The sequence below is a fragment of the Condylura cristata genome, unplaced genomic scaffold (assembly GCF_000260355.1).
Source record: "Condylura cristata isolate star-nosed mole 26May11 unplaced genomic scaffold, ConCri1.0 scaffold00032, whole genome shotgun sequence".
In the NCBI taxonomy this organism is placed as follows: domain Eukaryota; kingdom Metazoa; phylum Chordata; class Mammalia; order Eulipotyphla; family Talpidae; genus Condylura; species Condylura cristata.
The window spans coordinates 2688673-2705835 of record NW_004567133.1 but is presented as its reverse complement, the minus strand read 5'-3'; the positions used below and the strand labels follow the sequence as shown (position 1 = coordinate 2705835).

At 53.6% G+C, this 17163-nt stretch overlaps 1 protein-coding gene across 2 annotated transcripts in view; it reads left to right on the top strand.

Annotated features, from left to right (window-relative positions):
- The window catches only part of RNF216 (ring finger protein 216), a 122398-nt gene extending 115457 nt beyond the window's left edge, over positions 1 to 6941 (top strand). The window contains exons 16-17 of one of the 2 annotated variants that reach the window (XM_004691926.2): positions 3276 to 3345; positions 3875 to 6941. In XM_004691926.2, coding sequence (XP_004691983.1) covers positions 3276 to 3345; positions 3875 to 4194 — 390 coding nt within the window. In that variant the 3' untranslated portion in view covers positions 4195 to 6941. The remainder of the gene's footprint in view (positions 1 to 3275; positions 3346 to 3874) is intronic. The other variant, XM_004691927.2, reaches the window with a different exon arrangement.
- The last annotated feature ends 10222 nt before the right edge of the window (positions 6942 to 17163 follow it).

Sequence of the window (17163 nt, the reverse complement as noted above, 5' to 3'; positions counted from 1 at the left end):
GTAGAGGTCTTTTACCTCCTTTGTTAGGTTGACTCCCAGGTATTTGATTCTTTTTGTTTTAATTGAAAAGGGGATGGTTTTTTTTATCTCTATTTCTTCTGCTTGGTTGTTTGTATATAAGAAAGCCTCTGACTTTTGTGTGTTGATTTTATAACCTGCTACCTTGCTAAACTGGTTGATGGTTTTGATTAGTTCCTCTGTGGAGCTTTTAGGGTTTATAAATAAAGCTTTTTAAAAAAAAAAAATCTCAGTGATAGAACCTGATCTTTCCCTTAGCTCTGGGGAAGATGTATGGGCTCCTCGAGTTCCTGGCGCTCACTCTGGCACAGGGACACCAGTCAATATCACCCAGGTTTGCCCTAGTCTTGTATTTAGTGGTGAGAGGAGATTTCAGTGCCCTGCTTCTCCCAGAGAGAAGGGACCCTCTTATATTCCAATGAGAGTAACATACATTCTTTCTAGAAAAGAACAAGACCTAAAAATAGTCACCCGTGGTAGTGCTTAGGGCAGGGCAGCCAGTTACAGGGTCCTTCAGTTTCTCTGCTCCAGTTCAGAAACCCCTGGTCCATGTGTCTGAGAGTTTCAGCTTTGGATTGGATAGCCTGGGTTTGAACCACACGGTGTCTTCGTCTGTGGTGCACACATTCATTAGGAGTACCTGACACAGGCTTCTCAGAGAGATTAAGCCTCCAAAGCTGGTGTCTGGTGTAACACTCAGTAAAGGTAACCACCTCTCCTACTGCCAAACGCTGGGCGCTTTGTAAACAGATAATTTCTTCTCACAGTCATTCTGTTGTAGGAATTGACAGGCCCTATGTTAGGTCAGGAGAGCTAGAGGAGACCTCAAGTTCAGGCCTGTGGTGCTGCAAAGCTAAAGCTCTCCCCATCACACCAGTTAGGTATGTGTTAAGGAGCCAGTGTTTCTTCAGCATAAAATTCCGCACGTGCATTCCCCATCCACAGACCACTCTGGGCATGCCTGACTTCCTGTGAGTGACTCAGCCCCTACAGGGGATTGGAGAACAGTGAATTCTGTGAGCCAGCCCACGCACCTGGTCTGCTCATCATCTTTCCTCCTATTGTTCCCCGTTTCCAGCAGGCAAGGTGTGTCCTAGATTTGCAGAATGGCAAGCCTTCTTTACAAGTGTCCTTATTCACCACAGTGAATAAGGATGAACTATGATACTCAGGATGCCTAGAATGTTACCCAAGGAAACTCCTCCTCCATAAAGGCCTCAAATAGCCCCATCTGACACTCCATCCAAACCCAGGCAGTGTTTTGAGGAAGGACCATTCTTTATGTTTAATCTCAGAATCAACCTTAAACCTAATTTCTCTCTCTTTCATTAACATTTTTTTAAGATTTATTTATTTATGCATACAAGAACTGAGGTACAGGCTAGAGATTGGGGGGAGGATTCATCAGAGACAGAGTAGGGAGCTGATAGCTTCATAGTGCTGAGACTTAACCCCCGTGCCACCAAGAGAGGCCCTTTCCTTTTTATTTTTTTATTATGGCTACTCAGTGCATGCACTATCAAGCTGTCCACAACACCAGTTCGATCCCCGGCCAGAGAGCTAAGGCGCATGGCGCAGCAGACCTCTCCTGGCTCACCCACTGCGCCCCTCAGCATTGTGTTTCATTGTATCAGCCTATTCTGCTCCCCACTCTGTCTTGAAGGAATCCTCTCACCTCCACGCCTCTGGCCTATACCCCCGTTCTTGTATGCATAAATAAATACGTTTTTTTTTTTTTAAATGAACAGGCCATTTAGTCCACATGCATCGTTTGGGATGTGAGGCTTAGCGAACCTAGAGCATACATGGGGCTCTCAGATTTGCCTAGAGAGCTCACCGTGCCCAGGAGCCCTGGATAGAAATCTTTTTTTTTTTTTTTTTTTTTAAGATTTATTTATTTGTGCATACAGAACTGGGGTACAGGCCAGAGGCTCAGGGGCGGCCAGAGGCTCAGGGGCGGCGAGAGGCTTCACCAGAGACAGAGTGGGTAGCAGAACAGGCAGATCGACGAAGTACACTGCTGAGGGGAGCAGCGGGCGGGCCAGGAGAGGTCTGCCATGCCATGTGGTCACCTCTGGGGCAGGCGGGAATCGAACTCGTGCGGAAACAGCTTTAGATTCTCAGTGCTGCGCTTTAACCTGCTGCGCCACCAGGGAGGACCTAGAAATCTTTTTATCTAAAAAAATATGTAAAGGGCTTCCAGCAGTGCCCATCCTGCTACCTCCACACGCTCAGTCTGCAGGCTGCTCTGGGAGATCATCGTGCCCACACCACAGTCCTCCGTGGCTGTGCTGGTGCTTCAACAGCCCTGGGAGTGGGCAAGAAAGAGGTGCATTCTCTGGGTTTTGTTTTTGGTTTTTTTTTTTTCCAATCAAGTGAGTGTCCACTGGGTCTCCACATAAATTAGAAAATCTCTTTGCAGGGCTGCTGAGTAGATTGGACCCTGACCTATTACCCAGAAAAGACATGTTGGGAGTCTGTCTCAGGGCAGCAGCCCAGTGCTCCCACAACAGAGATGTAGCAACACACGTGGCATGGACCCCTGCTTGCCCTGCACAGCCCCAGAGCTTACCTGGTGAAGCCCATACATCTGCCTTTGCCCAGAGGGCCTCTTTGGCTCCTGATTTCCAGGGACCCTCTAGGTTTGCACCACTAACTAGATAGCAGGCCTGCCAAATTGCCTTGGGAAGGGGCAATGACAGGGCCCACCTTGGGAAGGGGCAATGACAGGGCCCACCTGTCAGGGTGGCTTTTGAGTTCCTGGACCCAGACCACTGTGCTAGCAGGAGGCTGTTCTCACAGCCCGCCGACTTTCTAAACACTGAAGGCTCAGCAGGCCCAAGAATATGTGTGTGCAGTTAGTCAGGGAACAAGCAAAATGCCTCCAGGTGCTGCACAGCTGCTCTGCTTTTGTGGTCTTGGGCTCTGTGTAGGCTCTGCCCACCCCAGAGCTCCCCCTTTCCCCAAGCCCTTGGGTTATTGGTCTGCCCCTCAGGCAGTCATCTGCCACATCTGACCCACGCCTTGGGCCCAGCCTGTCAGAGGTCTTCCTTGTGGGGCAGCGCCATTCACAGAGGAGGGAGGTGCTTGGGGAGTGACAGTTAGGTGCAGCCCACAACGTGCTGATCAACAGCAGGGTTCTGGTTTAACCCCACTGCTTCTCAGAAACACTCTGGCCTCCTGGTGTCCTGCTGGGCCCTCAGCTCTGCATGGAGCTAGTTGAGAGCTGGCTCGTCATCTGTCCACATCTCTTCTAGGAAGATGATGAGAAGCTAATTGAGGAAATCCAGAAAGAGGCTGAAGAGGAACAGAAAAGAAAGAATGGAGGTAAGTGTTCTCCCCAGCACAGATACCAGCATCTCATGTGTAGAGGGGAGGAGGCTGCCCCTCTGCTGGCCTTTCCTGGGGACCTGGCTCTACCCAGGAAGCTCAGGCAGTTTAGCTTCTCCTTGATGGCAAGGAGGTCCCGAGGTATTGTTCTGCTTAGGAACCAAATAGAAGCCAAGCCAGATTAAAAAGACGGTGTGGCAGATCTCACATAGATGTTCCACCTGCCCTGAGGTAGATAATCCACGGCCTTCCAAGGTGATGGCTGAAGAGTGTGACACACTCACCATTTGCCCTTGGTGACCGCTGCGGTGTGGGGAGGGTGTGTGTGTCTCTTGTGCATACTGTTGGCCTCCAGTGTCCAGAGGCAAGAGTGGTGTTCAATGTCTGAGGTTCCTGCCTCTCCTATGCTCCTGACGTAACCCCCAACTCCAGGCAAGTGGGGTAGGGTCTAGAACCATGCTAGAACAGCTGTTTTTAACCTGTTGTCTCTACTAAATCCTCTCTCCCCCTCCCACCCCGTTCCCAGAGAACACCTTCAAGCGCATCGGGCCTCCCTTGGAGAAACCTCCAGAGAAAGTCCAGCGGGTCGAGGCCCTGCCGAGGCCTGTCCCACAGAACCTGCACCCGCCGCGCATGCCGCCCTATGCCTTTGTGCACCCACCCTTCCCCCTGCCGCCCGTTCGACCCATGTTCAACAACTTCCCCCTCAACATGGGCCCTATCCCAGCACCCTACGTGCCCCCTCTCCCTAATGTACGCGTCAACTATGATTTTGCCCCCGTCCATGTGCCCCTGGAGCACAACCTGCCCATGCACTTTGGCCCCCAGCCCAGGCATCGCTTCTGACTGTCAGGAGCCTGTGGGCCTCTGAGTCCCACTAAGCAGCCTGAGCCTTTGCGGGTCGGTCTTGGCAAAACCTCCCTTCACCTCCAGGCTGATGACTGCCCAGCCTTCTAAGTAGGAATGACAGACTCAGCCCAAAAGGATAGGTTGGTCTTCTGCTTCTTCCCGTGAAGGGCCACTGCCCCTTTAAGAGTGGCCAACAGACCAACCCCCTCTGAGTGCCCATTGCAGGACTGGCCTGGTGCTCACCAGGCCAGAGATAAGGGACTGCAGAAGTCCTCTTCCTAAAGAGTCCGGCCATCCTGGCACCCTTGCTGCAGTCCTGGACACAGAAAGACGAAGGGAAAAGTTTGTCGCCCACCTCGCCCCCCAGCAGACACCAGAACTCTCTCAGCAACAAACCACGTAGGCCTTCCTTAATCGCAGCACAGCCTGGCCCGTAACAACCCTGAAGTAGCCACTAGTGCAGTGTGGAGAGAGCTGAGAGGTCTGAACCATGTTGTGCAGCGGGCTCTTCGGTCACCCCTTGGCACTGAGGCCCACCTACAGTGAGTTTTGCCCTCTGCTCTGAGCCAGGCCAGCACCTGCATGAGGGTTCAGGGCCTTTTGTCTTTCATGCCTTCTCTGGGCGCTGGCCCCTCAGAGACTCTCAGTTGGTCCAAAGAGGTGGTGGAACAGTGTCCACAGGCCAGGGATGCTCCCCCAAGTCCAGAACCTCAGGCAGCCACTGTAGTGAGGGGCCTTCTCCTCTCCCTCTTGAGCCACTCAGACGAGCCCACAGAGCCACCTCTTGCTATCGGCTGTTTTGTAGCTTAAAGAAATGTTTGCTGTTTACTTAACTTTGAATTTATCTAGCTTTCCACAGCCTACTCGGGTTTTTCTCCCTCAGGCTAAGAAGTCTGTTCACCTAGACCAGTCAGCTCATGAGTGCAGGATGGTTCTGAAACTTTGGCCAGACAGACAGTCCTTTAGAGTAGCTGTGACAGTGGCCTGGCGGCTCTGCCACCAGTCAGGTATTAAAGCTCCCTTCAGCTCTTGGGTGGCAGTACATTTTCCCGGGGACACAGAAACCTTGAATGCCGCTTCCCTGGTGGTATGCTCAGCACTACCTTAACAGCGCCCCCGCCACCCCCGTGTTTCTGAATGCCGTTTGAGGGTTCAGTGTGGGAGTCTGAAGGCAAGCATCTGAGTGGATGAAAAGGCCTCTCCTTTATCCCACCCTCGTATTCTGTCTCAGTGACAAAGGCAGGTGGAGGAGGGACTGCAGTGTGGGGGCAGCTGCCCTTTCCTGTGCTCAGGTCATTCTGGGTCTGCGCGTGTCGCTGCCTTTTCCAGCCCTGACGGGTGTTTGAGCCACACTGGAGGTGTCTCCATGCCCCAGTCTTCACTCTGCGGTACCTTGCGCTCCTGCCTGTGTGCAGAGCTGGGCAAGGACCCCATGGCCCCTTCTGTTGCCTCTGCTCCTGACAGTGTCTCTAGTGACCGGGTTCCCAGAGGTGGCCGGGCACCCTGACACTGTGCCCGCCCTCCTCCAACAGGCCTGCCTGCTGCTGTGGGGGCTGTCCCCCAACAAGCATCCCCATGTCTTGTCATGCATGTGTTCAGCGTCTCACACGTGTGAGCCCTGAAGTGGGGCGTCTGCTGAACTGCCCATCCTGCCTTGATTCATGGTGTGTGCTGAGACCGGCAGTCATTGGGCAGCCAGCCGCCATGCCAGAACATGCTTTGCCCAGCCTCTGCTGCCAGATCTCCCCATGTCAGTCAGGCTGCCAGCCTGCTTGGGGGGCTCATGGAGCCCAGGTTGCTGCAACAGAGTTGCTTCCTCTAATTTAACAGCGTTCTCTTGTGCAGCCCCAAGAGGGAGTCTCATAGCAGTGAGCCGACAGCAGTTATCCATCAGCTGGAGGGCGACCCCAGCGCTGTCCACTTGTCCCATCAGTGACAGCACTCACTGTCAGGCCTTAGCCTCCTGAGCTGATCGATCTCCTGAAGGAACCCAGCTCCATCTCTGCCCTGCAGCCAGAGGGCGTCACTCCATGGGGGCCTCACAGTATAAGGGCAGACCCTGGCAGGACGGCCATGCCACCATCCACAGGGCACGAGGGAGGAAGTAGCCAGAATGTTGCTCCTGCCCCCACCCCCCACCCAGGCCAAACCTCCAAGGCCTTGTGTTTAGAGTGTGAGTTCCCCACAGCCTCCAGGGGACCGCTCCCGCCTTTCCAAAGCAGGCATCTGAACGTCCCTCCAGGCTGAGGCAGCTCACAAGTCTGCATGGCCGCTGGGGAGAGTCTAGCCACATGTGCAGGATGACCCTCCCGGTGCCTCTACATTCCAGGGGCAGGCCTGGGCCCGGTCCGGAGATCCAGCCTTGTTAGTGATGGGGCTTAAGGGGCTGAGAAGCCAGCAGGTGGCTGCAAAACAAATGACTGGAGACCTAGAGCCCTCTGTGGCAGGCTCGGGAACCGAGGCAGCCAGGCCCCTGCTCCAGGCTGCAGGCTGGCTCCCAGAGCGACTGCCCAGTGACAGCCGCCTTCTACATGCCTTAAAACTGGAGAGAGGAATCTAGTATTTGCACTTAGCAAAGGATTTCAAGACTTAAAAGGATGTGCATGACCTGTCACTTTGTATTAAAATAGCAAAATGATTAGTTTATCAAATTTTTTTCTTCTGGTAGTAAAAACACGTAAAATAATTGTTTAAACTACTGTGTGTAAAAAGCTTGTATTATATGTAACTTCGACTTTTGTAAATAAAAGTTTGTGTGCTCCACTGCCTCTCTCCTTCCTCTGCTTCTCACAGGCAGGAAGCCCTGCAGATTCCTGGGACACACTTAGATCTAAAATAGCCTCCTAGGAGGCAGGCGGCTGCCGACTGCAGGCACCCGTGCGTGTCCAGTGGGTGACAGCAGTCCCCGGGGGCTGGTCCTCTGGTTTCCCGTAGCCCCTGCCCAAGGAAAAACCAATGGCTGGTCTTGCTGAGGGACCCTCCGGGCTGTGAACCTTTGTTAGTTGGGCAGAGTGCCCCCCCGGACAGTGCAGGAAGCTGCTTATGGTGGTCGACGGCAAACCAGAGAGACATCCTCCTCCAAGAAAGGGACAAAGGGGCCCAGCTAAGGGAGAACCTGTGCAGGGGGACCCCAGCCCCCACTCTCCTGAGGCACAGCCTCTTCCCTACCTGGGCCCCTGGGCCTTTGAGGGGACACAGGTCCTTGGCTTCAAACTGAACTCCCAATTTGTCACAAAGCATGGGGCTATCTTCTCCCCATTGTTTGCAGCTTTTTATTGAGCAAGATATTTTGAACCTGTCTGGAAAAAGTGCACAGAAGTAACATCCAACACGAAAGTTCCCTCACGATGGCAGGGAGGTGGGGGGAACAAAACGGATTCTGGAAGCTTTACAGATGCTTCGGTGGCAGGAGAGCGACAGCAGTCACATGCAGGGAGACATCTGATACTAAGTAGTGACAAGGGTATACAACAATGGTACTTCTAAATCAACAGAAACAAAGGACATCGTTTTCTGACTAAACTGGCATCTCTGCCCAGTGCCACCTCGTCCTTGTTCCTGTACATGTGATGTATGTGGACAAACACCGTGCCTTTCCGCAGGGTCAGTAAGTAGAGAAGTCGTGGCTGTTTCCCCGAGCTGCTGCCAAGTGGCTTAGCATCGCGTTCCTTCTTTGCCCCAGAACCCCACCAGCTCACCCCGACGTGCTCACCGCCAGTTCTGTCTGGACCCCAGACCCCTTGTCACAAGTTATTTCACGACTTCCACCAGTCTTGGAATCCCACCTGGTCAGCAGCTCTGTGTAGACCGAATCTGTTCTTTGGTGCCTTCTGTGATAATTAGAGTTGCCACAGCTACTCAAACATTCCCCTGTAGGGAAAACCACACCACCGTGCACAGCACCTCAAGGATGCCCCCTTTTTGCATCACAGACTCACTTCAGTAGCAGAGTTGGGAGTCACCGGCTGGCAGGGGTGGGGTGGGGGAATTTCGGTGGCTTTGCCAGACTCCCTCCTGCAAAGTGGGTGTGCCCCAGCCACAGGCCAGCACTCCAGCCTCCCTGCCCTAACACATCTCGAATCTGACCTCAAGGAGGATGGCGCTTGGCCCAGCTTTTTTTTTTTTTGGCAGTTACATAACTTTATTTGACAATCAGTGGTCAGCTGTTGTCCACATGGGCTGGATATTTTTGAAGGTGGTGATAAGTAAATGGACAATCAATGTACAGGGCCTGTTTGGTGAATCTTTGTCACGTTTTCTGGACAACCACGGAAACCGTAGATGTTCCTTATTCCTTTAGCGCACGCAGCCAGCTTTGTTGAGCCTGGTGTCAGCACCCCGGCCTGGAGGGCCTGTTTCTGCCCCTGTGACTTTCCGGCTCTGTGTCGGTGCTGGGGGCGTGCTTCTTGAAGCCCACCCCATGGGCAGCTGGTGAATGTTGGTGGGTGGTGTATTCTCTGGTCACTGCCTCCAAGATGGCCACATGGCCGTTCTTTGCACCACCGTTCTCTGCAGGACCTTTTCAGGTCCCCAGGTCTTCCTTAGACTGTTGCTTTTAAGTCAGGAGCATTTGTAATGGTGATTGTTGCTAACCCACCGAGGGGTGTGCTGACCGCTATGTTCACCAGAACATAGGAGACTCAGAGACGCGAGAGAATGAAGCGGGAGCTTGGGGTCTGGAATCAAGTCTGTTTATTAGGACTGCCCATGAGTATATGTAGGGTCTGTATGTACAGGAAAAAAACAGGAAATGTGCCCGATGCAGGGAGTGGGGTGCATGTTTGTACCGGTCCTGGGGCTCCTTGTAGCTTCTTGAAACAAAGTAGTGGGCTGCAGCTACTTGCAGGACAGAGTGCACTGTGCTCTGCTGACTTGTTTGCTGGCCTTACTGGGGGCGTGCTCACCTGTGCACAACATTAGCCAGGGCGGACAGGTGCACTTGAGATACTGTAGAGTTAGCCACAGATGATATCCAAACTTTAACTTTTCCTACCTGTGAAAGTGTCTCTGTATGTGTGTGCCAGTTGTAATTGTTTAAAAAATAGGAAATTCTTCCTTAGAAATCAAAGGAGAGGGCCCTCCCTGGTGGTGCAAGTGCAGCACAATGAAGCTGGCCGCAGCAACCACAAGAGTTTGCTCCTGCCCCTGAGGTGACCCACGTGGCGCAGCAGACCTCTCCTATCTCGCCCACTGCTCCCCTCAGCAGTGTTTCAGTAGCTCCACCTATTCTGCTCCCCACTCTGTCTGTCTCAACCCCGCACCTCTGGCCTGTACCCCAGTTCTTTTAAACAAAAGTAATTTTTAAATTTTTTTTTAAATCAGTGGTTTTGTGAAAGGAAATTCATGTTTCAAATAAACTCTGGCCATATTTTGATGTATTTTCTTTCGGTGTGTTACCCCCTGTGACACATACTGTGTTTCCCAAAAACAGTGGGCCAGATTGAGCAGGTTTTCACCCTACCTGAGCCAAGTGGTCTGGGAAGGCACTTCTGAATTAACTTCTCATTAGTTTCTCTTGTGCAAGTTTCTGCATAGGCTTTTATCCTTTTCTTTGCTGTTTTGAAGCATTTTTCTGAAGACATGCACGGTCCACCCTGCCCAGCCCCTGGTCCTTTACTGCTCCGGGGGGGAGTGCGCATGTCTGGGTCCTTGGTCATGATTGGGTAGAGAACAGAGAACCAGTTTCTCTTGCTGCTTCCTTTCCACTATGACATTGTTGGCGGAGACGGTCCAGAAATCACTGACATGGCTTTGCTGGGGTTTGCAGTACAAGGTGTCCGTTTTTTTGTTTTTTTTTAACTAACTTTTTTTTTTTTTTTTTTTTGGGCATACACAACTGGGGTACAGGCCAGAGATGTGGAGGGTGAGAGTATTCACCAGAGACAGAGTGGGAGCAGAACAGGCAGATCGACGAAGTACACTGCTGAGGGGTCCAGCGGGCGGGTCAGGAGAGTTCTGCCACGCCATGTGGTCACCTCTGGGGCAGGCGGGAATCGAACTCATGCGGAAGTGGCTTTAGCTTCTCAGTGCTGTGCTTTAACCCGCTGCGCCACCAGGGAGGGCCACAAGGTGTCCATTTTAAGCGCACCCGTGAAGGGGTGTGGAGCCGACACAGGCTGCCAGCACAGTCACCTCTGCCCCTCTTCCCCCGAGACGAGATGTGAGAGCCCAGCGGACGCTGCTCTGGGTATCCACACTCCCTGAGCCCTTCCTGGGCTCTGCAGGCAGGCGTGCAGCTCCCGGCCAGCACCCAGTGCTCAGGCCTGGCTTCCGGTCCGTGAAAAGGGAGCCTGCCAGCCCTCAGCTCAACGCTTCCATAGAGACAGCCGCTCCTACCACCTAGGGCCTGCCTGTGAGGCACAAGGTCCCCAACAGTAGAGGAGAGGAGCCTTCCACAAGCAAGCGCAGCTGCTGCTGGGCCAGCGCCTTCCTCTTCCACCCACTACTCCTCCAGGTCCAGCTCGTACCCCCTTTGCCACCCCTTACCCAAACACTACTGGATGCTTTCTGGAAAGCCCAGGCCACTCTGAGGTGAGGAGACTTTCTCTTGCCTCTGGTCTCCATGGCCGCAGCTGCAGGGTGAGCCCATCTCCCTCCACAGAGCCAGAGCTTCAGCCAGCCCAAGAGTGAAGACCACCTCCCTGGGCCATGACACGACTCAGTCCTGTTCAGGGGAGCAACAGCCACCCTAGAGCTGGTAAGTGCGCCCCTCCTTCCGACCTCTGCGTGAGCTTCCTTGGGCAGGAGACTCCAGAGGGCACTGAATGGACACCTAGGGCCTAACTGTGGGAGCTCTGTCTGACCAGGGCGGCTGGCCGACTCTTATTTCCTTTGCAGCTCTTCCTGCTGGGCACCCTGAGCTGAGGCATTTCCTCGGGGCTCTGCCTGGGGCCCTAGGTCACCTCCCTCTGCACCCTGCTGTCCTTGGACACCCCACGCATGACTTTGCTCTGAAGCTGCAGCTCTGTAAAGGCCCCAGTCAATGGGACACAGCAGAAGCGACTCCGGGCTAACTCACAGGAAGCCCCACACTCTTCCTGGTTTTCCCGAGATCCAGCAGCAGCTGGATCCTCCAGCAGCTGGAGACTCAGCTCACCCACATGCAGAAGCTACATGGGGATTGGAGGAGGCACGGCCAGTCAGCATCAGGGCAAGATGTGAGAGGAAGTTCTCTAGTCCTTCCAGACCCAGCCCTCCAGCCTCCTGCTGAGGCCCAGACATCACCAGACTGCAGCCTCCCCGCCTCCACACACACATACACACACACACCCTGGCCTGCCTGCCCCGGGATTATTCCAGGATTGCTCCTGGAGGCCCATTCCGGAGCCTCTTCCTCCAGCCCTTACGTGATAGCCACGCTCCTCTTCCGGATCAAATGCCTGTCTGCCTGTGACCTCTGTTGCCTGTGAACTAAAAGTCATCTAGTGGGTGGTGGCTAAAGCCAGGGTCTGAACCTCTCTAAACCCCCTCTGGGTATCAGTGCAGGTGACTGTCAAGGTGGAGGGTGGCTGACCCCAGCAGCACCTTAAAAATGAACCCCTTTTCCGTTTAATTCAGGCTTCTGTGCCCACATTTCCCATTTGCTGGGGTTGGGACTTAGGAAGCCAAGAACCCAACTTGTTGGGGTCACTTCTCCCCACAAAGAGCCACCCCGCCACCACATCTTCCTGACTCAAGTCCCCTTTCCTAACCCAGGTCCACAGGGAACGCGTATTAGTCCCCCAGGTAAGCAGCAGTTCGCTGAACCCCAGATTGGCAGGAGATGGTCCAGTTGGTTTGGAGTGACTGGTCTTAAAGAGCTGAGGCAAAGCAGCACCCTCCATGTCCCCATTCCAGAACGTGGGCACTGTGCCATCTTTGGCCCTCTGTTCTCCACAAGTGAGAGACAAGGTGAATGTGCACAAGGGAGGGTGCGTAGAGAAGTTGGGTCATAACAGGAACTCAAGAAGACAGAGTGAGGTCTGTCTGTGCAGACAAGGAAACGCTCATTTGTTAGGTGACAAATGAAGGAGCCGAGCAGGAAAGGCTACAACCTATGTGTAAAAGAAAACAAATCCCCTGTGTTTTGTTGGTGGGAATGGAAAATAGTGCAGCTGTTGTGGGAAACAGCGGTTCATCAATATGTTAACAATGGAATCCAGCAACTCTACTGAGCATACACGCCGAAGAATTGAAAGCAGAGTCTTGAAGAAATGTTGTATACTAGTGTTTATAGAAGCATTATTCATAATAGCTGACTGGAGGAAGCAACCCACATGTCCATCAGGATTAACAAAGTTCATCAGTCTGCCCACTCTGTGGAATATTAGGCAGCCTTAAAAAGGAAGTGATTCTGACACGTGCTCAAATGTGGATCCAGCCTGAGAACAATATGTTGAGTGAAATGAGCCAGACACAAAAAGACAAATACTGGATGATCCAACTTATGTGAGACCCTTGAGGAGTCAGATTCACAGAAATACAACGTAGTACCATGAGGGTCGGGGTGTCAGGAGAGGGAGGTGTGCGCTAGTGTTTAACGAGTTTCAGTTCGGGAAGATACAGTGTCCTAGAGATGGACAGTGGTGCTGGCTGCTCAACCACATGGATAGAACACTATCCAACTGCACCTTAAAAATGGTTAAGATGAAAAAATAAAAATGGTTAAGATGGTCAATTCTGTTATATGTATTTTACCACACTAAAAATTGATTAACTAAGATGAAGCAAATACTAAGAAGCTATCTATAGCCACTGCAGCATGAGTTCGATTCCTGGTCAGGGAGCTGACCCACCCGGCACAGCAGACCTCTCCTGTCTTGCCTGCTGCTCCCCTCAGCAGTGTTTCAGTCAATCTGCCTGTTCTGCTCCCCACTCTCTCTGGTGAATCCTCTCACACGATCTGCCCCCACACTTCTGGACTACGCCCCAGCTCTTTTTTAAAAAAATAACAAGATAGGGCCCTTTCTAGTGGCACAGTGGGTTAAAGCACAGCACTGAGAGGCTAAAGCCACTTCAGCATGAGTTCCATCCCTGCCTTGGAGGTGACCCACATGATAGGTAGACCTCTCCTGACCCGCCTGCTGCTCCCCTCAGCAGTGTATTTCATCGATTGGCCTGTTCTGCTCCCCACTCTGTCTCTGTTGAATCCTCTCACTGCCCCTGCACCTCTGGCCTGTACCTCAGTTCTGTATGCACAAATAAATAAATCTTAAAAAAAAAAAGGACAAACTTTTAAAAATGATAAAGCAAATACTACAGGGCTTTTGTCAATGGCTGAATAACGGACAGCCATGTGGGCACCCCCAAACCCCCTCAACACCAGTCATCATGTCTTTATATACAAATCCCAGCTGCACAAGAAAATGGGTGCCTGACCTTGAGCAAGTTACCTAACCTCTGTGAACCTCCATTTTGCAACCATAAAAGGGAATCAGGAAACTACATTCCCAGGGCTTGTTACAAGGACACAGCAGCCTGTCAGGGCATAACAATGCACCACAGACAATAGACTTCCCCTGCTGCTGGGGCTGGCAGTCCAGGTGCAGGCAGGGCTGGGTCTCCAAGGCCTCCTCTTGGTGTGGAACCCCGTGTCCTCACAGGATCTTCTGTGGGTATCTGTGTCCGAATTCCCTCTTCTTATAAAGACCCCAATCATCAAGTGTTGGGGCCTCCTCCACATGACCTCATTTGACCTTAATTATCTCTTCAAGCCTGTAAATTCAGTCCCACTGAGGGATAAGACCTCAGCATATGAGTGGGGAGAGGGATAAATTCTGCCCATCATGAGGACTAAATGAGTTAATAAAGGTTTAGTACCTGGCACATACTAAGGCCTATATACTGGTCCTTATGAAATATGAAATAAAATTTTCCAGAAGATACAAGATACTGTCAGGGTGCTATGTGGGGAGTTGCAGGGGTTGGGTCGCCAAGTCCTTTCCATAACTTGGGCACCCTTTGACTTCACGCCCTGCCCTCTCCTCAGTATATATCATAATTTCTTAAAGTGACAATACAAAAGCCGCAGCTCTTTCAGAGCCCCGGCCTGGGGTTCCTGGCACTCTCTGGGATGCTCAGGGGTGGATTTACCCCTCCCCTTAGGGGTCAGGCTTGGGTCATGGGAGGAGGAGAGTGCAGCTTCTGTCTTAATTGCTCGCATAACCAGGGGGACCAGCCTCCTCCTGTGTAGGTCCAGAGGGGCTCAGGCCAGATGTTCAGCCCAACCCACCCCTGGGCCCCTCCTGCCTGGGAGACCCATCTGTTCCCTTCTCCTCTCACTGCTCCGAGGGTCTCTGCTCCCTATTCCACCCCCACACAAGTTTTATTGCCCACTGCCTAGGAAGGCCAACTGCCCATTGCTTAAATGGGGAAACTGAGGCCAGGGGGGTCAAAACAGACTGTGGGAATCCTTCTGCAGTCTACCTTATGCTTTATTTGTAAGCTATAAATCCCCAAGGTCACTCGAGGTCGTGTTCATCCTTCCCAATTTTGGCAGAGGGTGACCTGGCCTTGGAGGAAGTGGGGTTCACCCCACAGAGGTCTCCTCAGAAAAAAGTAGGGGAGGAGTCTGAGCTGGGGAGGGAGTGTGTCCTGTGGTGACACACTGGGAAACTCAGAGACCTCCTTAGAGGAGCCTAACCATGTCCTCCTGGGGCTGTGGGCAGCTCCACAGCCCCCCTGCAGGGCTAGGGGTGCCATCCCAACTGGACACCTGAGGGGTCAGGACTGTGAGATCCCAGCAGACAGGTATGAGAGGTTCCAGGACCAGGGTTAGGCCCTGAGACGCCATTTTCACTCGACCACCTTCTAGCCAGGACCACGGGCCATCCCCACCTTCGCACAAACCTGCTCCTGTCAGCCTTCCCTTATGTCTTCTTACAAGTTTGAGTATTTCCCCTCAGTATGACCTGCGGAGCTCACAGTTAACCCTGGTGTGTAACTGGAAGTCTGGCAGGCCTGCCCACATGCCAGGCACTCTGGGCTTGGTTTTCCTACCTCAGCAATGGGGAGCTGGCTGGTACTCCTTCTCCATGGCAGGTTTTGGGGAAACCTACCCTCTGAGCTGTGCTCCTGACCCAGCTGGGGTGGGGAGATGCCAGGTCAGGGTACAGGACAACTGAGGGGTTGAGAGTCCAGGGACACGGTATGCTGAAGCAGGGCAGGCGCAGAGCTTCCTTACTCCTGGAGCTGGGGTGTGTGCCTGTGGACGTGTCACTGTGTGTATGGGGATACGTGTCATGTGTTCATACATGCACCGCACACACACAGGCGTGTACATAAACCTGTGTGTGCAGGGTGGTGTGCTGGGCCAGGACTCTGTGAATGGGGAACAGCTGAGGAAGCAAACCCAACAGAACCCATTGCTTAGAATCAGAGCGGCGGGACCCTGGAGCCAGTTCTGACCAGAGTGACCTCAAATCCAAAAAGATCAGAAGGGAATCCTTGTGGGCTGGTGTGTCTGGTGGCCCCCAAGGTGCTCCAGAGGCAGCCCCAGAGTCCACCACCGTCTGGAGGTGCATGGTTGCCCCCACCGGGGTCTGGACAACAAGCAGCCCCTCTTCATCTGGTGGGATCTAAAACAGCGCAGGGGGCTGACCTGGGACTACCTGCAGCCCTTCCCCCCAGCCCCTTTTCAAGGTCTGAGTTTGGCTTGGGAGGATTCACTATCTGTTCTTTAAAAAAAAAAATTATTTATGCACACAGAACTGGGGTACAGGCACCAGACAGTGGGGCGCAGAACAGACAGACCGACGAGGTACTCTGCTGGGGGGAGCAGAGGGCCAGGAGAGCTCTGCTGCGCCAGGCGGTCACTTCGGGGTCGGGGATCGAACTCGCACTGAGGCGGCTGCGGCCAGCTTCGTGGTGCTGCGCGTTTACCCGCCGCGCCACCAGGGAGGGCCCTCCTGGGTTTCCTCTACCTCACTGAGACTTCCCTGGCTTCCAGCCTAGCTTTAATATGGGGGGCGGGGCGGGGAGAGGCGCCTGGACGCCAGGACCCCGCGGGGGGCACATCCGCCTGCGGTCGCCATCTGTTCTTGTCCATCTCGAGACTCCCGCCCCGGGGACCACCAATCACAGAGCAGGAATCCCAGTTTCGTCATCGGCAGCCAATCAGCACCTCCGCTGGACACCTTCGGGGGACCTCGGGCGTGCGACGCGCCGCTGCACTTCCAGGTCCAGCCTCAGTCACTGCCTGCCTCCTGGGACACTGCTAGCCACCCCGTTCTCCCCGAAACACCCCCACCCCCGTAAGGCTGAACCTCAGCACATCCTCTGTAAGATGTGAACAAAGCACCACCCCGAGGATGCCCAGGACTTAAGATTCCCCCCTGCCGCTCCCGAGGCCCAAGCACTGGTCACGGGCGCACCTGGACAGCCCAAGCCCAGGTTCACCCTGGAAGCTTCTAGTCTGCCAGCTGGAGAAATGCCGCCTCCCTCCCACCAGAGCTGGGCCTGAGGCCTGATTTGCTACCAGCAGCCTCCCATCACCAGCAGCCCCCAACTTAGTCCAGCCAAGATGACTTGTTTCTAAGAACCCCCACCTAGGCCTGTCTTCTCAGGTGCCCAGAAGTGCCCCCTGCAGCAAGGGGAGAACCCCGGACCAAGTTCCCTGCACAGTGCTGCCGCAGAAGCTGGAAGTTCAGTGCACCGGCTTGCTTTGATGCCATTGCTACCTTCCATGCGTGCAGGTATGTGGTTACAACGGCTCCAACACACCTGCACTCCTGGCTCCAGGCCTCACAGATATCGGTAGAGGGATACTGGCGAACCCCAGATTCAGTCACCAACCCACCCAAGCTCCCACTGCCGTGCTGTGCTCACCGGTGGTCCCGGCAGACCTCTGAGACCCAGAGCTCACCCTCTTGGATGCCCTCCTCCGTAGTGTCCAGGCTACTTTGATCACCTGCGGGAGCCCCTCGAGTCCCTACCCCCCATTTCACCTATCACTCCCCGCCCACTTTCATCCCCAGGACACACACACAG